This window comes from Panthera onca, chromosome A2, assembly GCF_046562875.1.
Source record: "Panthera onca isolate mPanOnc1 chromosome A2, mPanOnc1 haplotype 2, whole genome shotgun sequence".
Lineage (NCBI taxonomy): Eukaryota > Metazoa > Chordata > Mammalia > Carnivora > Felidae > Panthera > Panthera onca.
In genome coordinates this window covers 21042042-21066728 of record NC_138340.1, presented here as the reverse complement: position 1 = coordinate 21066728, position 24687 = coordinate 21042042, and the positions used below count along the sequence as shown (strand labels likewise).

General features: G+C 56.1%; 1 protein-coding gene across 1 annotated transcript in view; it reads right to left on the bottom strand.

The window, feature by feature from the left end:
• Nucleotides 1-24687, bottom strand: part of DNAH1 (dynein axonemal heavy chain 1) — a 72102-nt gene that overhangs the window by 10490 nt on the left and 36925 nt on the right. The window contains exons 28-55 of the mRNA XM_081794949.1: nucleotides 24214-24402; nucleotides 23815-23920; nucleotides 22990-23103; nucleotides 22390-22539; nucleotides 20712-20798; nucleotides 20416-20602; nucleotides 18014-18105; nucleotides 17664-17818; nucleotides 16358-16535; nucleotides 15360-15554; nucleotides 15151-15270; nucleotides 14723-14881; nucleotides 14431-14538; nucleotides 13211-13351; nucleotides 12907-13067; nucleotides 12315-12472; nucleotides 11587-11760; nucleotides 10738-10776; nucleotides 8416-8594; nucleotides 7218-7448; nucleotides 6350-6546; nucleotides 5737-5872; nucleotides 4614-4822; nucleotides 4352-4523; nucleotides 3422-3613; nucleotides 2772-2882; nucleotides 1790-1975; nucleotides 1182-1373 (exon numbers count right to left, since the gene is read on the bottom strand). Coding sequence (XP_081651075.1) covers nucleotides 1182-1373; nucleotides 1790-1975; nucleotides 2772-2882; nucleotides 3422-3613; nucleotides 4352-4523; nucleotides 4614-4822; nucleotides 5737-5872; nucleotides 6350-6546; nucleotides 7218-7448; nucleotides 8416-8594; nucleotides 10738-10776; nucleotides 11587-11760; nucleotides 12315-12472; nucleotides 12907-13067; nucleotides 13211-13351; nucleotides 14431-14538; nucleotides 14723-14881; nucleotides 15151-15270; nucleotides 15360-15554; nucleotides 16358-16535; nucleotides 17664-17818; nucleotides 18014-18105; nucleotides 20416-20602; nucleotides 20712-20798; nucleotides 22390-22539; nucleotides 22990-23103; nucleotides 23815-23920; nucleotides 24214-24402 — 4318 coding nt within the window. The remainder of the gene's footprint in view (nucleotides 1-1181; nucleotides 1374-1789; nucleotides 1976-2771; nucleotides 2883-3421; nucleotides 3614-4351; nucleotides 4524-4613; nucleotides 4823-5736; nucleotides 5873-6349; nucleotides 6547-7217; nucleotides 7449-8415; nucleotides 8595-10737; nucleotides 10777-11586; nucleotides 11761-12314; nucleotides 12473-12906; nucleotides 13068-13210; nucleotides 13352-14430; nucleotides 14539-14722; nucleotides 14882-15150; nucleotides 15271-15359; nucleotides 15555-16357; nucleotides 16536-17663; nucleotides 17819-18013; nucleotides 18106-20415; nucleotides 20603-20711; nucleotides 20799-22389; nucleotides 22540-22989; nucleotides 23104-23814; nucleotides 23921-24213; nucleotides 24403-24687) is intronic.

The following is a 24687-nucleotide window of genomic DNA, read 5'->3' as shown; positions in this document are numbered from 1 at the left end:
GGGGAGGGGAACTGTGGGCATCAGGGGGTGCTTTGCAGGGAGGAAGTGATGGTGGGCCCTGCTAAGGCACACCTTGCTCCTGCTCTGAGTCCCATGTCCCATGTAGGCTTCAGCACAAGTGTCTTCCTTTGGGAATAATCATGGCCCAGAAAGGCTGGTCGGAAGGGGAACTTCTGTGTTCCAGGATTTCAGATAATACAATCAGAGACTTTGTCCTCGAGAAACCACGCAGGCTTGAGGTCTGATGATATGCAAGCCCCATTTAAAATTCATTTAGCAACAAGAGCTATTTCCTGACAGGTGTGGACATGAGTGAGTGATTCTGACGCCCAACCAGGGTCATGTTCAGGGTATTAATCCTCATCCTGAGAGCTCACCACACCCCCAACGTTCCTGTCCCACCGTGGAAGAGTCCAACCCTGTAGTTTAGGATGAGCCCAGGAATCTGCATGGTTCATGAGCTCCCAGGGTTCAGAGCCTGGGACCAGGCAGGGGAGCCTGAGCACTGGCTGTGAGTGCTCCTGATTTGGGTTTAATTAGGCCTGTGGGGACTCTGGTTTCTAGATTGATGGAAGAGGAGGAGGAAGGATGGGGAAGTCTATAGGGAGTCTAGCTGCCTATTGGCCATTGTCTCCACCCTCCCAGTGCAGCCTGGAGTGTCCGGGGCCTGATACTGACACATGGTGGTGGGGGGTGGCCCGTGTGCATAGGCAGTTGTCCCCTACCCAATTACTAGGCTGAAGAGGGTCCCCCAAGAGAGTAGCGGGCTCCAGGCTCATCTAACCATGAAGCCACCTACCGAGAGAGAAAACGGGCATGGACACTAAGAGCCCCAGATAGACAGCAGACAGAGAAACCCAGAGACAGACAGGAAAAGCTGAGCCTCAGCTGAGGCTGAGGGAAAGGCGATGGTTGCACAGACAGTAAAGGTCTAGGCCAAGGCCATGGGGGTCTCAGGGAGGAAAAGGCACAAGAGGGGATCTCCAGGCTACAGAGCTTTGGAGTGACTATGGGTGACATTTTATGGGGACAGGAGCCTGCCTGTCACCCCTGTGGCCACAGGGCTGTGTGTGTTATAAGCAGAGGGAGATAGGACAGAGAATCCTACACTGTGGGGGTGTTGGCTCCCCTCCTTGCTTCCCTGCCTTACCCACTGTCCAGCCTGCACCTGGCATGCTCACCTTGTCAAACTTGAAAAGGCTATCAAGGAAGCGGCCAGGATCCTGCAGCAGCCCCTTGCCAGGCTCCCAGTAGTCGTCCACCTTGGAGCCAGGCTTCTCTCCAGGCACCTTCTTGGGCTTGATGCCCTTCATGATGCACACAGCCTCTATGACCAGCTTCACACCTGGGGGTGGCCGCTGCATGGCCCGCACCTACAGGTCAGGCCAAGAGTGGGAGAGACCCATCAATGCCTGGATTCCCCCAGGGCAGGGACAGCTGTCAGATAAGGTGGACCTCACCTACCCAGTTCCTACCACCGTTGACAAAATGTGCTCTGAGATATTCCCTAAGGTCTGCCTCAGCCTGTGGCTCCTGCTGCTCCCCCATATACCCAGGCTTGACCATGAGGCTAGAGGCTGGTTTCTTAGGACCGAAAGCCCTCCCCATGTGCTGGCTCAGGGCCTAGGGGCTGGTGCAAGGAGGTAAGGGCAGGCAGCTGGGTTTGAGCCCTATTTCTGCTCACACCTCCCAGCACATGACCCCCAAGGGATGTGGAGAGAGGGGGCCTGGAGCCCAGGGGTGCTAGGCTGGACACCAGGGGGGATTCCAGGGCTGCCTGGCCACCCACCTCAGTCACATCATTCTTGTTGAGATTGCGCAGGCTGGCCAGGGCCGCATCCAGGGCAGGCAGGGCCTCATCCAGGTCCTTCTGGGCGTCATCAGCTATAGCTTGTGCCTTCCTGGCCTTCTCATTGGCCTTGATCTCCTCTGCTTGCACTGAATTTCGGGTCTCCTGGGCAATGGCTGTGTCCACCTGGAGACCAAAGGCAGGGAGGATCCAGCTGGTGGCATGCCAGGGACACATGTGTCCCCACCCCTTTCTCCTCCCTACACACCTCAGTTTCCCTAGGCAGAGGGAAATGAGGGCTGGGATACCCCATTCTCCAAGAGCCCTCTTGGCTATGACAGGCCACGGAGCTCTGGGAATGTAAGAAGCCCATTCCGAGTGTTCACAGTGGGCCTGGATTGGGGCTCTGGGCTTTATGTGCTTGAGCACAACTGCCCACCAGGGAAGGACCCCCTAAGTCCTCAGGGTACCGCCATGCAAGACACAGAAAGGTGCTCCCCCTACCCCCATCATTTTCTTTCCATCTGCTGGCAAACATTTTCAAAACACTGACATTGCAGAGCAGAATGTGACTGCTTCTACCAGAAAGCTGTCATAACGAACATACGAATCTGAGATGTCGGCTGGGAGGACACGGCCCTCGAATTTGGGGATCTCACGAAGACTCAGAGGGAGACTCGGGCAGAGTCCGCACAGGTGCCTGTGGTGGCCTGCCGCTCAGTCTGTGTCATGACTACCACGGCTTGGGCTGCCTCTCTTGCTTTCACCACATCCCCTACCCCGGGGCAGTGCCCAGCATAGAATAGGTTCCAAGCAAACACTTGTTGAATAAACCAATGACTACTGGCTGAGGAAGACAGGCACTGAGAGGCTAAGCAACCTGCAGGGTCAGGCAACTGGCGATCTTGTGGTTGCATGGGGACACCGAACATCCTCAGACACAGTCAGACATCAGGGAAGAGAGCCAAGGAGCACCCCTGACCTTGATCTGCTCCATGGTGAGCATGGTGTCCTTGGCAGCCTCTTCCAGCAGAGGGCGCATCATCTCCAGCTCCTCCTGCATCTTGGCCACATCTTCTGAAGTTCGCAGCAGCTAGGAGATGGGGGATGCAGAGAGGAAATTACGTGTGACAGGGTACCAGAAAGAGAGCCGGGGTATGTGCCTGTGTGGCTCAGTTCGTTGAGGATCTGACTCTTGATCTCAGTTCTGGTCTTGATCCCGGGGTCTTGAGTTCAAGCCCCCTGTTGGGCTCCATGCTAGGCATGAGGCCTACTTGAAAAAAAAAAAAAAAAGACAAAAGAAAGAGAGAGTTGGGCCTGGAGGGGCCTGGGGAGAGGTTCCTGCAGGGCCACAGGCCCTCATGCATGAGTGAGAGGCTGTGGCTTGTTGTCCAGTGAACCCTGGAGGAAGGGAGCCGTCCCCTGAATATCTGTGGGGTAACCTGCTTTGGCCTTGCCCTTGTCCAACAGCTTCTGTTCATTTGTTTGTTTGGTAAGGGAGGAAGCCACCCATTTCAACACTGCAGGCTGCTGATGAGAGGGTGGGCTGGGCCTCCCTGGGTCTGGGCTAAGCCAGAGCATGCAGAATCGTGGGCTGTCAGCCATTGCCCACAAAGCCCCACCGTGGCCCACCTTGTCAAGGCCACTCTTCATGCGGTTCTTAGCAGTTTTCAGCTCCTGTTTCTTCTGCCCAATTAGGATGGAGAAAATATTAAGCAGCTCCAGGTAGCTCTTGGGGGTCACATAGTTGTGGCGGGCCAGCTCAGCCAGGTACTCAACACACTTCTTGGCCACCGACTGGTGGATATATACGCAAACCTGAATCTGTGGGGTGGGAAACCACTGATGCCAGCAGCAAAGAAAGGGCACCGGGGTGCCCTCAAAGCCACTGAAGCCTAGTCCCGAGGAGGGGGCCACATGTAAGAACCTCAATGCCTCTCACACTCACTGTCTCCTATGATCCTCATAGCCTCCAGGGTCAAGGTCACCTATTCTGCAGAAAATCCCACGACCCAGAGAAGTCAAGGGGCTTGTTTAAGTTCACACAACTGTCAAGGGCAGAGCTGTCTTTAAATGGACTCAGGTCTCTCCCAGATCTTTCCCTAGTCACAGCTCCCAAGACTTGCCTCTCCCTGAGAATCCTAAGGTGGGATCCCCCTTCCTTGGAGGCTGGGTCAGGGGAAACAGCGGGCCCAAGGCCTCAGCATAGCTGGACAGGGAAGTGGACTCACTCTAGCTTTTGGCCCTCAGGTGACCACCACTCTCTCAGTTTGGACCAGACAAATCTAGTCCCCCATCCGTGGTCTTTGGTTGTGTCAGGGGGCTCTGTGAAGAAAGCTGCCACAAAGATCTCAGGGAACAAAACAAACAGTGACTATGAAGTGTGTGTCCAACCACCTATATCACTGAGACAGTCTTGTGGCACTCCCATTATACAGATGAGGAAACAGGCTCAGCACAGGTAACTCACCTGCCCAAACGCCCATCAGTGTTGAGCCTGGGTGAGAGTCCCAAACCTAAACAGTTCCCCCACGACAGCTTGCTCCTCACCAAGACACCTACCAGTCCTCCGATTACTTCAGAGGTGGCTTCCAGTTCTGGGATCTCGTTCAGGGACATGGTGGCCACAGACTCCAGGGCCTCAGCTGGCCATTCGTTAAACCAGTCAATGGTACAGCAGTTGACCAGGGAGGGGAATTGCCTCAGGCGGGCTCGGAAGACCTCTCCTATGGGGCTGGGGGGCCAGGAGTCCAAATGAGATGCTGACTTCCACCCCCAGGAGCCCAGAACCCTCCCCACGGCAGGCTGCGATGACTGCTTGTACCTCATGCACAGCACCACATGGATGTTGCTGCGCACACGCCCAGTGTAGGCGGCAATGAGGTTGGCCTTGGTGGGCTGCAGGCCCTGCTCCTGGACATATGGCCGCATGGTGTTGACAATCTGGTCCTGCTCTTCTGAGGTGTAGAGGTTGGGAATGTCACCCGAGTTCAGGACGTTGTTGATGTCCTCCAGGAAAGACTCGTTCTTGATCTGGGGAGAGATGAGAGTGCAAAAGCTAAGCCTTGATGATGGCCCCTGGGCGTTGGTCTCCCTGGACCTTCACAGCAGCCCCATTTTACAAACCTGGGCAGAGAAGCCCAGGATCATACAAGTGACCCCATAAGTCATAGTCTAGGACTCATATCCGGGTCTGCCCTATAGCAGAGACTCTGAACATCACCACTGGGCTGTGAAAGAGCCTTGGGTCCTGGGTAGGAGATGTGGCACCTTACTCCTCACTTTTCAGACCTCTCCATGCCTGTTTAGTCCTCCTGTTCACAGGAGGAAACCAGGCCATGGGCAGAAATAGGTCCTTACCAGATGACATGAGGGGACCCTGGGGTAGAAGCAGGGCTGGGAACAGAGAGGACTCTGCACAGGGTGGGATGTATTTCAGGACTTCAGCCTTGACCCAGTTCTGACCCCTAGCCAGGTTTAAGTGCTGCTGTATTTGTCTTGAGACCCCAAAGCCACAACCTCACCTTCTCTTAAGAGACCTAGGAACAGTACTCATGCGTAGGGAGCTCTAGAGGGAGCAGCCCCCAAATAGAGCACCACGGGCACAGCACTTTGGGCACAAGTCCTGTGGTCCTTAAGGTAGGAAGCCTTTGGCCAGTGAGTGTGGTGCCATTTGTGGTCAGCCATGGTGCCAGGGGCCTTCTTTATCCTGAGGGTATAGTAGCGATCTATATCTCCCTAGCCCTGATAGGCTGGGTTTGGCCCCACGCACCTGACCCACCCAACTATGGGCTCCCTCACCCCTAGTCCCAGCTGTCCCTCAAAACAGCCACCCCAAATGACAGTGACCTGGGATTGAAGGACTGACCACCTTATAGGATACCACACTGGGATGGGGTTATAGCCACCCCACCCTGGACCCTGCCCATTGCCTATGGCACTGGCACCTGGGTGTCAGAGAACAGGAAGGTGATGGGCAGGCTGTACAGGCCAGCCTTGAGCAAGACCTTCTTGACATCTTCACGCCACTCGGTCATGCCGTAGTTCTTGGATAGCTCAATCTGGAAGCACTCGTACTCAGCCCTAGAGACAGGAGTTTGGGTGGAGGCCTACCAGAGCTTGAGGCCAAGTGCTGAGTGGTGGGTGCCCACACCCCACCCCAGCCATCTGGAGTCTGGCCCCCTTCCTGGGCAGATCTGCAGACTCTCCAGGCCCTGAACATGCTCTCTTGCCTTCAGACCTTGGCTTAAGCTGTTCCCATGGCCTGGAATGCCCTTTCCTTCCATCCTCCCAGCTCTGATTCTGAGAGAAAGCCTATGGCCGTCTCATCTAGGAATCCCTCTTGGATGTCTGCAGCCACATTTCCCTCCCCACAGCACCACAGGGCACTGCTGTTGCCTCTCCTTGGGGCCTAGTTCCTGTTCCCAGTGTGTTCAGAAGCCCATGGCTGGGGGTCCTGGCCCGGGGTGGCCCGAGGCTCCCCCATCTGTGGAAGAACATAAATGGAACCAATAGCCTGCCGCCAGCCACCCACTGCCCACCATGTCTGGGGGCCCTCACATGTGCGAGGCCAGCCGAGTGAGGGAGCTGCGGCCACTGCCACCCACACCCAGCAGGAGCGCGTTGCCCAGCGCCTGGCGCAGGGTGCGGCTGATGCGGCAGATGTGGCTCATGGCATCCATGAAGAGGACCAGCTTCAGCTTGGCTGTGTTGATCTGGTTGTAGTCCTCCATGTACTCCTCAATCACCTGCATCATCTGGGGCAGGGAGGATGGGGAGATCTGGGTCCTCTCTCGGTCTCTGTGAACCAGGGCCCCCAACAGAAAGCACACCCCTTCCTCTGTGCTTGGAAGGGCGCTGTGCCTTCAGAAGCCAGTTCCACCTACATAAGGCCCGACCTGTTGGATACACCAAGGCCTGAGGCGTGGGGTCAGAGCCCTGTCTGTTTCCTCTGGGTTTTAACAAGTGTACTGACCCATGACTCTGGTGGGAGTTCCTAGGAACAAGGAGGGGATGTGTGTGGAGGGAAACCATCAGGAAGGCCACACCAGCCACGCAGCTCTGAGACCCCTGACGGGGTCTCTTCCATATCTCCCTGGGGTCATGACTCAGACTTATGATCCCAGGGGCCCTGCTGCCCCTCTGAGGGCAGGATGATAGCCCCTCCAACAGGTACAGCATGTCCCTGTTTACAGAGCCCGTCTCAAATGAAACACAGGCTCATCCTCAGAGGTGGGCCAACGAGGGCCTGCTACACCCTTTTGACAAAGGAAATGAGACCCAGAGAGCCAAGTGCTGGCCTTCGAAGTCAGTGTCCTGACCCTCCAGCCACAGCACGCAGGTCTGTTAGCAGTGCTGCAGAGGGCCTGGGTCCCGGGGGGCAGCATGAAGGGCCCCAGGAGGAGTAGGCCTCAGCCGGGCCCCTCACCTTCTTCTCGCTGGTGATGAGCTCATAGGACTTGACATCAGAGCCTGGCGACATGAAGTCCCCATAAAGGATGGGCTGGAAGGGACAGACCTCAACAAAGGCCACGTCCCAGTACTCCATGTGGCTCTCCAGTAGTTTGTCGAACCAGCCACGGTCCTCCTCGTTCACCAGGCGGTCGCGGAACACGCGGCAGCTCTCATGGTACCACAGTCGTAGCAGCTGTACCTTGTCCTGCAGCCATCCTGGCATCAGCACCTGCCTCTTCCCCCCGAGTCCCGGGCAGGGCCGCACACAGGGCAGCCGGCCAACCAAGGACCGCGTCCTGCATGGGGCTGTGCCTCGCGCCTGTGCCTCTCCACCCCCAGATCCAGGCTCAGAAGGCCAAGTGCCTACTGGGACCCAGCTCCACTAGGGCCCCCATGATTCCTCAAACCCCAAGCTGGGGAGGAATGCCCAATTCTCCTTCCTAACGTCCCACATCTAGCCACTCAGCAAGCCCCTCAGATTCTGCTCCCATTTCTATGTCTGCTACCACCTCCATCCCAGCTTTCCTGCCTCTCCCTGGGGGAGTAGCTGACCTTCAGGAAGCTCCCAGGCCCTTCTCTCTACCTCTTTGGCTATAGCGTGGCAAGGCCAAGTCTGGCATCTGTCCTGTTCACTGAGTCTCCCTGTGCAGACCAGGCTCTGCACACACTGACCAAACCCACCCCCATTCCAAGTGCAAATCTGTCTCCCACCCAAACCCATGGCTCCCATCACCTTCAGGATCCTGCGGCCCCCACAGCTCACAGTCTGCCCCAGCCCACCCAGCACACCAGACAGCCCACTCCCTGCTACAGTCCTGCTCTTTCCACTGGAGCATTTGTTTCCTGGAGTGCATCCCACTCATTCTTCCTCCTAAATCTTCTCCCACACAGGGCCTCCAACAGGAACCTTTCTCTCCCTTTCTTTGCCCTGGCTCCCTCTTTTGTGTGAGCCCCAACACCACTGCCATTCTAAGCATGGATCTGGACTCAGCTATAGGAAGGCAGGGGGCCTGGAGCCCACCATGCCTCCAGCCCCACTCAGGGCCTGGCCAGATCAAGGCTGGGCAGTGTTTGAGCAGTAAGGTCTAAAACTGAGGGGCTGGGGAGGACTGTGAAGTCATGGTGGGTACTCTTCTGCTGGACACTGGGAAGGGATCCTACCAGATCCTCACCTCGACTTTAGCCGGGTCGGCCATGAGTATTCCCTGGAAGACCTTGGAAAGGTCCCTCAGGTTGAAGGTATAGTGGGACTTGGCTGGGGTGGGCAGCAGCTGGGAGGTGATGGTGGAGTAGACCATGATGGTGGCTTCCACGAGGGGGTCCGCAAACTGAGCGATGGTGGGGGCCCCAGCTGTGGGAACAGGAGGGTGGGCCTGGGTCACACAGGTGGGGGCTCCAGTGCGGCCTCTGTGGATCCTAACCCCCTGCCCTGGCCAATGCCGTGTTCTCCCCCAGATGCCCTTTCCCCAGCCTGCAGGCCTCACTTGCACCCACCCTTCAGATACTCTTCGATGCCACCTCCTCCACAAGTTCTTCTTGATGTCCCCTAGCTTGGGGTAAGGAATCTCCTGCTCTGAGCTCCTCACTTGTACATCCTCATTACTGACACAGGCCATTGTACACTGGGGCACTGGGACACACACACGGAACAAGGGGAGTCAGTGCCAGTGGGGCTGTCCCCCACACCTGAAACATGCCGGCTCTGAGCCAAGCAGGGGAGGGTCACATGGGCCACATAACCTTCAGGAGGGCATCACGGGGGATGTGCAGGGCCTGGAGTCAGCCATGACCTGCAGGGCTTACCAGCCCCCCGGAGCTGCTGCAACCACCAGCCTGCATTTTCATTACTAACATAATCTGTTTTATTGTTCTTTAAAATCTACTCAATTCTTTGCTGGGAACCAAAATGCTGTCAGTGGGAACTTGGGGCAGAGGGAATCAATCCCCTGAAGTGGAAAAAAGTAAAGAAGGGGCAGGAGGACTCATCAGCCCCACAGAGGGGCTCATCTATTAACACAGGCACTGCACTGTTCTAGGTCCTGGGCACAGAGGGCAGCCCCAACAGACACACTCATCACCCTGAAGCTGCCATTCTTGTGGGGAGGCAGGGAACGAACAGACGTGCAGCAGAGTGGACAGTAAAGAGCTATGGAGAGGCCTGCCGCAGGAGAGAGGTGTTGGGGGCGGGGGGGGGGGGTGGGGGCAGGGCTAGGGGCATTCGGCATGATGCTGGGAGAGGCCTCGTGAGGAGGGGCACTGAAGCAGACAGCTGAGGAAGGGAGGCATAAGCAGGCCCAGGACAGCGAGGAGCGGGTGAGAGCAGAGAGGTGACAAGGGGCAGGGATGGCCCCATCCGCCACTGTTGGGACTTGGGCTCTTGTCTGCAACTGGGCAGTGGAGGAGTGTGATCCGAATGAACATTTGAATGGGTCCCTCTGGCTGCAGATGGAGATGGATAGATGGACAGGTGGGAGGTTGGGGTGGGGTGGGGAAATGGGGGTGGAGGGTGGTGACCTGAGAGAAGGAGTGGCCACCCTCCACTGACAGTGACAGCCCGGGAATGTGAGGACTGAGAGCTGACCTTTGGTCTGGCCACACAAGGCCGCTGGTGACAAGGGCACTCTCTGGGGAGTGGTAGGGCATGAGGGAAAGTGGGAGGGGCGGCTGGTGCCAGCATGAAGAGACAATGCTCTTGAGCTGTGCTGTCAACGTGAGCAGAGAAATAGAGTGATGGCCAGGATGGGAAGGGGCCCAGAGTGGCTGTTTGGGGTTTTGTGTTACGATGGGGGACATGTCTGCTTGCTGATGGAACGGCCCAGTGGAGAAGGGCCACACACATATGTGGGTACTGATGCAGTGTTTTGGGAGGTGGAGCCACGTCCTCCGGCACACAATCTTGGGGTGGGATTCAGGCTTAAGAACAGGACTCTTTGACCTTGTCTGGGAGCAGGGCAGTCCGTTCCCAGCAACAAGAGAGAAGACAGGGCCAATGGGCGCCTGGGTGCAGGTGAGCAATGGACATGGAGGCCTAAGGAGGGCGCTGTTTTCTGATGGCCTCTTTCAGCTGAGGTAGGGGAAGAGGTGGGACGTGAGGTAGGTCTGAAGGCCTGAAGTAGCCAGTCGCCCAGCAGCAATGACTGACAGATCCGTCCTGCGTGAGGCTGCCACACTGGAGATGCCTGCTCCTCGGAGAGGGCCAGCCTCTTTGGAGCCTCTGCTTCTTTACACAGGGTGGGAGCTCATTCACTGAACTCACATTTACTTTGCTTCTACTGAAAGATGGACATAACCCAGGCACCGAAGGACTGGCTGCTGTACGAATAGTTGAATGAGCCTACAAAGGCATTGGCTATAGCCCAAGGCCCTCACATGAGCCTGAGGATGGTTCACTGTGGCCACTGCGACCCAGCCTCAGCCCCACCCAACTGGAGCCCAGGGCTCCCCCTGGAACCAGCACCTCACCCCATCCAGGCCCTGTCTGGGCCTGCACTTACGCACGGGCTCCCGGTAACTTCTCTCCCCGAGCAGTCCATCTAGAGGGTTGAGGGAGAGACATGGGGGTCTAACTTAGGTGGGTCCCTTGCTGCCCACCTTGGCCAGCTGGGCTGAGCTGGGCAGCTCCCAGAGCAGCTACCTGCTGCCCACCCTCCTCAGAGCAATGTGCCCCCCCACCCCCACCCCCACAAGCTGGGCCTGTAGGCAGGTTCTGACCTATCACCCCTGAGGGCAGGGCAGGCCAGGCCACAGGAGGGAAGACCTGACTCCCATCCCCCACCACCTGGCACAGCGCCAAGGGGAGTTCAAAGGTCAGAATGTATGTTAGATAGGAGGTGGGCTGGTGAGGGAAACTGCATCCTGATGCAGACTTTTCCCCAAACCCCATGGAAGATCAGGGCCACTTTGTCCATTCTATCTTGGTGGCTTTTCCTGATTTATAAAAGTAACATCCTTCCATCAGCTTTTCTAGGTAAGTACTGACATGTATGTGTGTGCATATGCAGGTGAAGTCACAAGCATACAAGTGTATAAATCATATATTCAGTAATCCCCATGTGCCAGGCTTCATGCTAGATGCTACGTGCAATGTCTTATTTAACCTTCACAACTTGGGGTGGTGGACTCTAATATCATCATCCATTATACAGACGGAGAAACTAAGGCTCAGAGAAGTTCACATATTTGCCAGTGGTGACATAGCTGAGTAAAGGATGAATCCAGGTCTGAGGTCAGTGCCTCAACCACTCCCCCCTTTCCAGCAGCTGCCCGGCTGTCCTAGGAGTAGCTTATCTGGCTTGGGCTTCTGCCTTTGCCCATGGCCTCCCCCACTTCTGCCCAAGGCTCACCCATCCAACTGCCCAGGATGGTGGAGAAGATGCGCTTCTTGCTGACCTCATCCATCTCAGCAAAGGACAGGTAGTTGAAGTGGCGCGTCAGCCGTGGGGTGATGGCATTCCTGCCTCCACCTGGGGGGCCCATGGCACAGACAAAGTTGATGTCCACCAGGTTCTTGAAGGCTCCTGGAGTGGAGGCAGGAAGTCAGGAGAGAGCCCTGCCCAGGGCTGAATTATGACTTCTGTGGGCCCCAGGCACTTGGCCTTCAAGGGTCTCCTCTCCTCCATAACAATATTAAAAACTATAATTTATATCAGGATTAGAATAAAGACAAATATATTTATGTTATACATTAAAAATGTTCTTTGACCTGAAAGTTCATCTTCCTGGTGATTTTAAAAGAAATCAAAACAAGGCACCAGCGTGGCTCAGTCAATTAAGCGTCCAACTTCGGCTCAGGTCATGATCTCACAGTTTGTGCTGACAGCTCGGAGCCTGGAGCCTGCTTCGGATTCTGTCTCCCTCTCTCTCTGCCCCTCCCCTGCTCATGTTCTGTCTCTCTCTCTCTCTCTCAAAAACAAATAAACATTAAAAATTTTTTTTAAATCAAAACATTTCTGTGGACCCTCTAAAAGTACTGTGGGCACTGGGCGCTCTGCCTACCCTGCCTAACAGATGTCCTGGCCCTGCCCAGCACACCCAGCCCACACCCCACTGGCTCAGGCCAGAGGGTACATACCAATGACCTTGCGGTCATACCAGCCACCGTGGTCCATCCACTGGCGCAACAGCTCGATGGGTGGCTGGGCACCATACGTCTCCAAGGCTGGCATGTTCAGGTCATCGATAAAGAAGATGAAGTTGCGCCCCAGGGGTGGTCCGAACACACCCTTCCGCCTGTGGGAAGGGGCTGTGTGAGCCTAGCACCCATTGGTACCAGGTCCTCTGGGAGCCCAGGGGTGGCAGGATGGCAACTACCTTCAGCCTCCTCTGAATTGTTGGATCTCTTGAGCAGCCCCTTGTCCCATTCTGAACATCCTAGGACATCACACTTGGCTGCCCTGAGTCTGGGCTCCCTCAAGGTGAGTCTTGCCTCCCATGCAGACACATAACAAGCCCCACCCGAGTACCCAGCCCAGGGCAAGCACCCATGGCTGGGCCTAGTAGGCATTTCTGATGGATGACGGCTCCAGAACAGTCTGCAAAGGAGCCCAGGGCCCTCCAGGAAGGTCTCGGCAAACCCGAGAGCATAATTTAGTGAGGAGCTGAGAAAGCAGCTGGTTGAGCCAGGCTGGGAGGACACGGGACATAGAAAGGAATGAGGTGCCTGCCTCTTGTCCAGCTTGCTGTCGATGAGGTCCTGGGTTTGGTTGGCCGAGGTTCGGGCTGAGAAGGTGAGGAAGTGGCTGATGTACTCCAGCGGCAGGTTCTTGAGGAGCTTGTCGGAGATGGTGAGGGTCTTCCCTGTGCCTGTTGGCCCAATGCACAGCACCTAGGAGAACCGGGATCACGTATTCAAAACTCTCCCAGGGTCTGGCACACAGCAGGAGCTGCCACCCTGTCAATATGGGAGGCCAGCCACCCCCTGACTTGGGCCTTAGTTTGGGTGAGACAGGGCATGGCAGGGGCACTCACGGGCCTGTGGTTGGTGAGCAGCATGTCCAGCAGGTAGGACATCTGCACTGTGTCCATAGTAGGCACGATGATGTTGCAGTAGTTGGTATCTGGCACCATGGTGAACGGAGTCGAGGAGTCCATCCACTTGACCCAGGCAACCTGGAGCCACAGGTAGCTCAGGGCTGGGCCCAGAACCCCACTCTGGCCAAGTACACCAGGAGGGCAAGGAGCTGCACTGCTAGGCCTTGGCAAGAGAGCCCGGGTAAGGGGCTGTTTCTGACTGAAATAGGAAGCCTGTGCCCTACTCTCTGTACACCATGGGGAACCCCAGAACAAACCACTGTGAGTGGGGGAGCTCTCTGCACACGGCTGCCCTTGTGGGCAGCTTCCTAGGGAAGCTGTGGGTCTCTGCATCAAGGAAGTGTTCCAGCAAGTGGACAGCCCAGAAGTCAAAGGCCTTCACTATTTAGTTTCTGGCTATCCAAGGTGGGAGGGGTGGGGGGGGGGGGCCAGAACCACAGGTGCTGAGGTCACCTGGCCTCATCTCCCCACACCATCCCATCTGCATGAATTCCTTGACCCAGCTTGCAGACCTCCCCCGATGAGGGTCCTCACTATGGTCAAGCACAGGTCACACTGGGGACAGTCCTGTTAGACTCAAATGTGCCCTGTGAGATCCCCAGCCCCATGCATAGTGGCCATCTCCGCAAATGCCTCTCTGCCCCCTCTTCCTCCTGGGTTAGGATTCTGATCCTAGAAGCAGAGTAGGCTCACAGAGCCCTCGCTGGCTGATAGAATGAATGGGACACCAAAGTAGGCCTTGAGGGCTTGCTGCCCTGCCCTTAGGGTGCCCAGCCCCTAGGAAAATGGGACTTTTTAGTAGAATTGAGGTGAACATCCCTGGACTCGGCATCAACACGGAGGAGTCAATGCATATGGTTGGTAGAGGAGGAACTCTAGGAACAGCTCCCAGTCCCAGGTTCAAGTCCAGCTCTGTCACCCACTGGCTGGGGATGACTGTTCTGAGCCTCAATTTCCTTGTCTGGAAAATGGGCACGATAATAGGTATACTGTGTATCTGTGAGGATACATGAGATAATGCAAATAACCGCCACCTGAGACCTGTGGCCATCAACATGACCTCCTCTCTGTAGTCAGGATTCACCGAGAAGTTTAGCCACCACCCAGTGGGGCGCCTCCCGTCCTGTCCTGTCCCCTCGGCACAAGCCTGCATTCACCTTCTTGCCTTCCTCATCTTCATCCTCATCGTCCTTAGTGCTGCTGATCCCGGCGTCCTCCAGCCTGTAATCGAAAACCAGCCCCTCCTCTGGGAAGGGCATGGTCAGCTTCGAGGGACCAGAGGAAAACCAGGCTGTGAGGCCCAGGAATTTGTGTGGCTACTTGTCCCTGGGGGCCCGAGTCCCATGGATGGTCCCAGAACACCTGGCATTCAGCACACACATCCTGGACTTGGGAGCCCAGCCTGGCGGGGGGGGTGGGGGGGTGGTGGGGGGCACTGCTGCCTCTCACTTTTTCTATCTTCATCTTGATCCTGAGCCAGTGGCTGAAGTTGATGCGGCTGGCACTGTCCCCTGTGGCACCCACACTCCAGATCAGGGAGAAGATGAACCAGGGCTCAATCAGCTCTGGGATGCGACTCAGCTTTTCTGGGGATATTTTCTTGAGGCCCTGGGGATAGTGGGAACAGTATCAGGCCAAGGCAAGAATAGTACTGAGTAGCCCGAGGAGGCAGAGGTTGGGGGCATCCTTTGGCTTCTGCTTCATAGTTTGGCGTCTCTGCAGCAGACCTGATGGGGTGATCCCGTGACCCATGTGAGCCGATCTGAATCTCTCTTCCAGGAAGCTGGGCGTGGGGTTCAGGGCCCTCTGGTACCCGGGCAAGGAGAGCAGAGGGCAGAAAGGAGAAGGCACCCAGCCCCACTTGCTCAGAGCCGTACCTCTTTAGGCAGAAAGGGCTTGAAGAAGCAGTCCAGCAGCTTGAGGAGACTCATGATCAGGTTGCTGTTGGTTGAGGCGATCACCTCCTTTACCGAGTTCCGGATGAAAGTTATGGACCCCTATAGGGGATGAGTACCCGGCTCTTGTGGCTGGCGGCCACAGCACCTGGCTGCCCCACCTGGGCCAGGCACACTGTGGACTTGCTTACCTCCAGGAAGCCAACAAAGAGGGCCTTGAACTGCTCCTCATAGGGCTTGAATAAGTCAGGGAGTCTCCTTAGCCAGCACTCGACAAAGGGCATGAGACCCAGGATGCTGGGCTCCAGGTACACCATACCACAGCGGGACACTGTGGCTGGGGAGGCCACTGCCAGGTCCTGCACCTCGAACATCATGGTCATTGCCTGGCACGACATGAACTGTGTGAGTGGGCCAGCCACCAGCTCCTAGGGCCACAGAGCCATGGGGAGGGGTTGCCCATCCTGCAACTGTAGGCAGGCCATGGGGCGGGATGTGCACCAGGAGCAGTGCTGGGGTGGAAGGGATGCAGAAACCCCTTGGTCTTCAGCTGATAAAATAGCCCTCCCTGGAGTCTTGAGGAGAACAAAAGTCAGGAGATTCCTGATTACTCTCTGGCCAGTATAGTGGACTGGGGCATATTGGGGTCCCTGGAGCCATAGAGAAATCTGATGGGAGCTGCCTGCTATGCTCCAGAATCTCTGGGTGTTCTCAGAAGGGCTCAAGAGATCAGCACAGTGTGGATACCATGAACTGCTCTTACACCCAGGCGATGCCTCCTCTTCTGAGAACTGCATCTCACACACCAGGCAGGTGCCCCTACAGCCAGGTCTGGACCACCTGTCTCCCATACGACTGTCATGTTGCTAAGGTGCCTGACTCAGACTGGGCTGACATGGCTGCAAGGGGGCCTGGGAGGCACAAGGCAGAGCCTTGTGGGTGGTCATCCTGGACCTAGGCCCAGAGCATCACAGAATGTGGGTCTGCAGATGGGCAGCTCTGAGCAGCTGCACAGGACGTGGCCAAGTGTGGGAGCTTGGGACGGAGAGGGACACCAAAAGGTTGTGGGGATGGGCTGAGGTGCAGCTGTGGTCCTGAGATGGAGGGGGACGAGGATGGCCAGCATGCTGTGGCTGTCAGGTCCACCCAGCTGCAGAGGAGAGCCGGGGAAATGGACAGGAAGACATACCTCTGTGAGCTTGATGATCTCCCCAGAGCTAAGGCACAGCTTCTTGTTGTCATCCAGCACCGTGTTCATGTTCTCTATCCAGACAGCGTCCACTGGCCCATCGAACATGTACCACTTCTTGTTGGTATCAGAGGCGATGGCCCCCGCCCGGATGAGGGAGGAGAAAATCCCATCTGTCCTGCAGTCACCAGGAGGAGAGGGCTGTAGGTGCCCAGAAACAGGGCAGCAAGCACAGCTGACTCCCAGAGACATCTGGCTGCCAGTCTGGCCTTGCTCTGCTGGGGTATTTTTCCCTTCAATATCTTCATTCATTGAAAAACTATAATGGGGGAAATGGGACTTTTTGGTAAAACATGGGGTTATAAAAATGTGTGCTTATATTCCTTCTCTGCTGAATCTCCATTAAAAAGAGGATAAAAAGGTGATATCCTGGGGAAAAGAAAGGAAACGGGGGAGGAGGCAACAGCAGAAATGGAGGTCCACAGAGTTCTGGGACATGGAAAGAGAAGGATAAGAGGTCAATGACCTAGCAGAGAAAACAAGGGATAGGTCACGAGATGTATCCAGTTCCTGCCACAGAACCCAAGAAGGCTCAGGTTTCAAAGGCCCCAAATGCCAGGGAAACTGGTGGGTAGGGGAACATGTTTTTGGTCTGATCCCCAGGGCCCCCACCTACCCATGCAGGAGCCTAGAGTGGGTATAGCTGAGACCCTTCACCAGAAATGTGGGAGCAGGCCAGACTCACATTTAGAAAGACAGGTGACTGCCCCTCTCTGGGCCCCAGAACACTGGAGCCAAGCAAAAGTCCCCAGCAGAGACTGGAAACTTATTGAGAGAAACAGAATCCCCCCAGAGAAGAGCCTCCCACACGCTGACATTTGGACAGTGTCCACTTAGTTGCCCTCTCCAGCTCAAGGCACTTTCCCTGACATGCATGTGTCTGCCAGGGCATGGAGGCCCTGAGAGGAATCGCCAACCCTCTGGGGTCACGACACCAGGCAACACTTACTGAAAACTTGGTATGTGCCATGCTGTCCAAACATCTTCCTTATGTCAAGGTCATTTTCTATGGCAATCATGGTGCCATTATTATCCCCACTTTGTAGACGACAGCACCAAGACCCAGGGAGTGAGGAAGGTCACTCAGCAAGGAAGTGCAGTGGTGAATAGGGTTCCAGGCACTTGGGCTCCAGAGCCTGAGCTCCTGACCTCCCCCTGGGCTAGGGTGGGGAGGGGGATGCATGGCCCACAGCCTCCAGAAGCCTAGGCACAGGGTGATAACTGCAGAGGGATTGGGACCACTCACCATTCATGGGTGAGCAGGTCAAATTCTCCATACAGTTGGCCCATTGTGATGGACTTGGGGTTAAGCACGTAGTAATTGACAGCCTCGTACACACCACCGCTGATGGATGGCTGCCCTTTCAGCGACGTCATGGCGGCTGCCAGGACTCTGTAACACTGGGGAGGCAGCCACCCAAGAGTGAGCCTCCTGGTTCCCCAGAGAACAGGGCTGGAGTGGGCTGCAGATCACAGGGGCAGGAGGGGTAGTCTAGAGGCCACAGAGGTACAAATGGGGGCCAAGACCCCACTGAGGCCCCACCACCCTCAGGCCCACTGTCTGGGTGCTGGATCGCCTGGCTTGGCTCCACTTACATTACTCTTGCCAGAGCCTGTGGGCCCGACCAGCATGAGGCCGTGCCGTACCACCGTGGTCTCGTAGAGCTGGATGCACTTGGTCAGGAAGCCTGGAGGGACATGCAAGTGGAACCCAGGGGTCAGAGAATGGGCTTGGGTCCTGGCCCTGCCACTAGCTCTCTGTGTGACCTCAGGTGAGTCACCCTGAGCCTCAGTTTCCTCATCTATAAAATGCGGCTGACAATAGTGCCTACTTCAAAGGAGGGGGCAGGTGAAGCCCTGAGCACAGAGCCTGGCACAGAGTAGGGACTCTCTGCTAATGGCCAGCCATGATTGCCACTGTGACCATCAGTACCTAACATCCATTGGTCAGGTGTCCAGCTGGCATGGGCCCCAGAAGCAACGTCAGCTCCTGCCGAAAGCACTGCCCTGAGTAAACGGTGGCCAATACGTGGCAAAATCCCAGGGACAAAACCTGAGAGTCAGTCAGGAGCTTTGACTGACCAAGACCAGAGCTGTAGGGATAGCTGCCAGTGGTGGGCAGAGGGCCAGACCCACAGGTAGGGAATGAGCATATCACTTTGGCCCAAGAGCGGCTTGGGGAGTGGCAGGGAGCTATGGTACCACATGCCTGGGGGTCCCTGTTAATGAGACATGGTCCACTCATTCAGTGATGGCTAAGCTGACCCAAGGCCATGAGCAAGAGATTTTGAGGCTTCATTCAACAAGCCTGCTGGGACCTGGTGGGCGGGAAGGGGCATCAGAGCTGCATGTGGAATGAAAAGTGGAAGGCATGGGGGACAGGCCTTGCAGCATGAGCACATCAGGCCCCAGAGAGGACCCCGTGTAGCCAGGGTGGCCAGAACAGCCAGGTGTGACTTCCTGGGGAAGCACCCCCCTTCTTCACAAAGGACAGGCAGGGAGGGTCTAGGAGGAGAGGAAAGGTCAGCCGGGCTAGGGGATGGTGGGACCAGAGCTCGAGCTGCATGACTGTACAGCGGCTGCATTGAGACCCCCACCTTCTATTGGGAAAGAGGGTTGGGGCGAGAGGGAGACTGATGAGGGCATCCCACAGAGTTCTTCCAACTGTGTGGTGGTTTTTGTGACAATCCAGTTCAAGAAAAGCCCAAATGCTCCTTAGCCCAACAACAGGGCCGTGTTCCACGAGGAGTATGAGCAAGTCCTGAAGAAGGAAGTGACATGCTTTGCTCCAAAAGAGGGGAGTTGGGGTGGGGGCGAAGTGGGGTGGTGGGTGTGGGCAGGCCACAGCTCACCATTTCCCCAGTGATTCCCACCCCAGGCAGGTGAAGACAGAGCAGAGGAGAGCTCCTGTCAGGGAGGAACAGGGCCCAAGAAGAGCCCAAGTGCTGTGACTACTCCCCACGTGGAGAGAGGGACCACAGCAAGAGGTCTGGGGGAGACAACAGGATTTGCTTCCCCAATGTAAAATAACCAGCAAAATATACATTGGTTTCGGCCCCGGGGTCCTGATGCAGAGCTCCTCAAACCATTATAAATAGGATGCTAGGAGAATCTTCTTTTCTAATACTTAGCCTTTGATCCTGGTTCCTGACACAGAGCTCCTAAAACCTTTGTCATTTCCTGAGTGCTAGAAATGTCTTTTGTTCTAATGGGGCACCTCTTGGTGGTGGGCTCCTGGAAGGGGGCTGGTCACCAGAAAGACCAAACCATGGTTAGATGCCTAGAACTTTCAGGCTCACTCCCCTATTCTCCAGAGAAGGGAGAGGGGCTGGAAGTGGAGAATAATTGATAATAATTAAAATTTTATCATGCCTACATGATGAAGGCTCCATAAAAATCCCTACAGCATGGGGTTTAGAGAGCTTTGTAGTAGGCGAACACATCCATGTTCTGGGAGGGTGGTTCACCCCCAACTCCAAGGGGGCAGACCTCACCCTATGTATCTCTTCATCTGACTATTTGTCTGTATCCTTGCTCATATCCTTTATTATATAATAAGTAGTAAACTTGTTTCCCTGAGTTCTGTAAGCTGTTCTAGTGAATGGTCAAACCTAAGGAGGGGGTCATGGGAACTTCTGATTTGTGGCCAAGCTGGAGAAAATTTGTGGGTAACCTGGGGGCTCACCACTTGTGACTACTTGGGACTTGGGACTCTGATTAGTGTCAGAACTGAATTGAATTGTGGGACAGCCAGCTGGTGCTGAAGAATTGGGAAACTTGCACATCTGGTATCAGAAGCATGATTGGGACAGAGGATATTTTCCTAGACATCTATTACCTGAAGCTTCTAGTGGAGACAAGGCTGGGGCAGGGACTGCTGGCAGTCCCCAGCCTGTGGCACTCTTGGCCTGAGGTAGTATTGCCCTGTCTCTGCTCCCCTGCCCTGGAACACCAGGATGGCCACCCCAGCACTGTGAGGGCAGGGGCCAGGGGCTCACCATCCACATCCTTGAGGTTGCTCTTCTCACAGACCTGGCGAATGGCCTTGTCCAGGATGCCATAGTCAGTCTCCTCCTCCTTGATGGTGGGGAACAGGTCTGATACAATCCCAGAGAAGAGCTTGAGGTCCTCCTGCAGGAACTTGGGCACGTTCACATCTCGGATAGCCCGGAGGCATATCAGCTCCTGCAGCAGAGGCCAGTGGGGCCTTCAGGGGACGAAGGTCGGCTGTGCCTCTGGCCCCTCTTGAGTCATCCTGGAGGCCCGCCTGGGCGTGCTGCTGGATGGAGCTCACCTCATTCATGCTGGGGTTTTCTCGCTTGAGGTTGCCAGCAGCCGAGATCACTGTCTTCACAGCTCTCATCCCAAAGTCATAGTGATCCTGTCACCACCACACAGGAGGAAGGGTGGGTGGGCATTGTCCCTTTGGGGGCTTCTGCCTGGAACACTCTACCTCCCACCTGGTACCTGGCCCTCACCCAGCTGGAAGCTACAATGTCACTTCCCCCGACAGCTATCTGTGGTTGCCCACATGCCCCAGCCTGAGCCAGGTGCCCTTGTTTGCACTCCTCTGGCACCCTCTATTTACCATCCCAGCAGCCCTCTCCCTTCACAAGTTTACTTATTCTGCATCCCCTGCTCAACTCTTGGCCCCTGAGGATGAGGACTCTGACCCAGGCAGAGTCCTGCAGTCCCAGCACTGCACCAGGGGCAGAGAGGAAAAAAATGTGAAAGGAGTTCCCATTGGTGCCACAATAGGGTTGGCCCTGAGGGCCTTTGAGCTTCCTTCTACCATTATCTCTTAAATCTCTCTGGACCCACCCTTTCAGCCACACTACCGAGGCTTTTCTCTTCTTTGCTACTGGTTCTGTTTCTCTCCATTATATGGCAGGTATGTTGGAAATAGTTAAATTTATCTTTTTTTTTAATGCTTATTTTTGAGAGCATGAGAGAGCATGAGCGGGGGAGAAGCAGAGAGAGGAAGACACAATCTGAAGCAGGCTCCAGGCTCTGAAGTGTCAGCACAGAGCCCGATTCGGGGCTCGAACCTATGAACTGCGAGATCGTGACCTGAGCCAAAGTTGGATGCTTAACCGACTGAGCCACCCAGGTGCCCCTTAAATTTATCATTTTTGTCTATGAGGCCAGACCATGAGAGCTACATCTGGACCTGACCCACGGACCAGCGCACTTCCCAGAAGTCTCAGACTTGGAGCAGGATGAAGAGACTGGGCTACACTTTGAGTCACTGGCACTTGAGAAGGGTTGACTGCCTTTCCAGAACCACGTGGGTACAGTGAGTCTGACGGGAGGGCAGTATCTTTGAAAGTAGATGGTTACAAAGAAGGTGTGTAGGGGTTCTGGCTCCCAGGCCGCACTGTGGCGGGCAGCTGCTGCTTTTCCTGGGAACAGACTGCATTTCCTCCAGCACGTGGGTTTTGGGGGGCACCCCTGGCCAAAGGCCGCACGGCTTCCCCCTGGCCACAGTGACTGGTGTTCATGCATGAGCAGGTCACCCAGAAGGGGCCCATTAGGATGACACCAGGGACTTTTTCTACAACTATTAAGAAAGAGAAACTAAGCGGGCAGCATGTAAGCCCAGAGCTTGGCTCATCTCTGCCACTGCAAAGGGGAAGCCTGCCTGAGAAGAGAGCCAAACGGGAAAGCTTACCCACCAGTGCTGGTGTCCGCACTGGTGTCCACTGCAGTTGTCCCAGAAGCTGGGCTCAGCATGCCAAATGGATGGCCCATGGTGCGGGGCTTGGGGGGAAGTAGGGCTCCCGTAAGACCCAATGTACTTGTTCCTCAGCCTTGGGTTGTGTGGCCCTTGGTTTCCTAACGTTTGACCCTCCCTTGCATCTGAACTAGCCCTCAGCTGAGAGGTGGGGATGTAATTCCCATCCTATGGGGCTCACCGGGAGCAGATGGCAGCTCTCACACCCTGGAACCTGGTCGGGGCAGGGCCTCCTCACCTGTGAGCTGAGCTGCTCGGAAGACAGCTTGAAGGTGGTTGTGATCTTCTTGGCCAGCACGCTGGCCTCGTTGAAGCCAAAGGAGTAGAGGGAGATCTCCGCAATCATGGCATAATCCGGAACCATCATGGCCACAGGCCGGAAGAGCGCCTGGGGCACGGAGTGCACACGTGAACGGAGAAGCAGGCCTCCCCTCCCAGACCACAACTCACTCTCTGGACTGCCTGGTTTTCAGAAGGCAGCCTCACTACCCTCCTGCCTCACCGATGTTTGGATTCCCCTCTGCATCTTGCCTGCCATAGCTGAGGTGTATCCTCCCCTGTGGCTGGACCACTCTACTCATTAGAAATCGGGCCTTTGTATTGACCTGAACCTGCCCCCTGACTCCTCCCAAACCTGAGGACGAGCCCGGGGTCTCCTCTCCATGGCTGCAGGGTGGGTCTCAGGACACTGGGCAGGAGGGATGCCACGGGGGTCATCATCCCTGATGTCCCACAGCTGTGTGTCCTCACATAAGTTCTGTGGCACCTCTGAGGCCACAGCTGCAGGGCTTTCCAGTACCCTGAGAAGTCACTAGGTCTGCCCTATGCCCAAACTCGCCTTCAGGTTATCAGGAAGCTCGGTGCGACCAGCATATCCTGGGTTCATTGTGATAAACACAGCACAGGATGGAACGAGTGGGATCTCGACACCTTCAAACATGAAGCGTTCCACCTATGTGGGGGGAGGGGAGGGGTTGACTCACCTGCCTCCTCTCTGGATGGGCCCCTTGTTCCCTGTGGATACCCTGTCCCAGCTATAGCTGCTCAGCCCAGGAGAGAGGATTGGCTCCTCAGGATCTGACCTAAGACCTCTGGTCCCGGTAGCTACCAGTTGCCTCCCAGGTCCCAGCTCCCTGAGGTCTTCACATATCTCCTGCTACCCACACCCTACCCCCAGTTCCTGACACTGGTTCTCCTAGACTTGGGCAAGCTCAGCTCTGACTAGGACCCAGCACCCTACTGGGGTGGGGTTGGGCACCTGCCAGCCTCCCAGTTCTTGTCTCCAGGAGGAGAACTCTGGCCACTCTGAATGAGGCTAGAGAAGGGACAAATGGCTGGGGCTTTCCATAAGGGTCAGGATGTCCATAAGGAACCCCTTCCTCCACCACAGCCGGCCTGAAAGTTACACCTGGAGTGGGCCGAGGGCGTGGGCTCTCTGACTGGCTACAAAAGCCCCTCAGGGACAGTTCCACAAGGGGGACTGGGACTGCCCAGTCCCCTGTGAGATGAAACAGGCTGGGCTCAGGGCAGGCCTGAGTGCCTGGCTTTTGATGCCGCTGGTATGAGGAGCCACGTGGCAGCGTGGGCATGCTGGGGATAGTTGAAGTGATGCGGTGGTAACTTGAGGGAGGCATGGGGTGGTGGTGGAACCCCGGATGCTCACACGCTGTTGCTGAGCCTTCTGGATGGTGGTGATCTGCTGGGCTACCACAGATAGCACCTCAATATCAATGCGATTGAACTCATCAAAGCAGGCCCAGGCCCCGGAACTGAATAAGGTAAGAACAATGGGGGGATATGAGCTCAGAGCTCACTTGACATCTCCAAAGCCCCCTGTGACTCTGCTGAGAGGAAGCTTATAATGATCATCTCTGCCAGCTTGGACATATTCCCAACACCCACCACCTCAGCCCAGTGCTCATTAGGGACTGAGTCTTTGACTGCTATTATTCCATCCTGTCCCCTCCTCCACCCTGTGATGCTCCTGGGAGTCTCAGGCAGTGTCCCTGGGAGAGGTCAGCCTTCCTGCCCTGTCCTGGACCAACCTCATGCCCAGCCTCACCTGGCCAGGCCCTTGAAGAACTTGCCCATGGCCATGAAGTCAAGCTGGTCAGAGCAGTTGAACACCACTGTCTGGATGGCCAAGGCCTTGCCCAGGTCTTTAGTGGTTTCAGTTTTCCCTGTGCCAGCTGGGCCAGCTGGAGCACCCCCAAACTTGAGGTGCAGGGCCCCGGTCAGAGTCAGGTAGCACCTGCAGGAGTGAGAGGAGGTAGGCATGGGCCACGCTCCTTCCTCAGGATTCCCAGAGACAGGGAGAGAGAGCCTTCCTGTGCTGGGCCTCATGGATAGTGGCTCTTGCTTCTCCCTCCTGTCAGGGCCCCACATGTGCCCAGCCTTGGCTGCTGGGGTCAGGACTGGGGCCCTCAGCCACCTGCCCAGTGCTTCCCCCACTTGGGCCCATGACCCTGCAGAGCTTTGCTCAGGGACCTGCTGGGATGGCTGACCTCTGACCACACTTCACTTTCCTTCTTCAAAA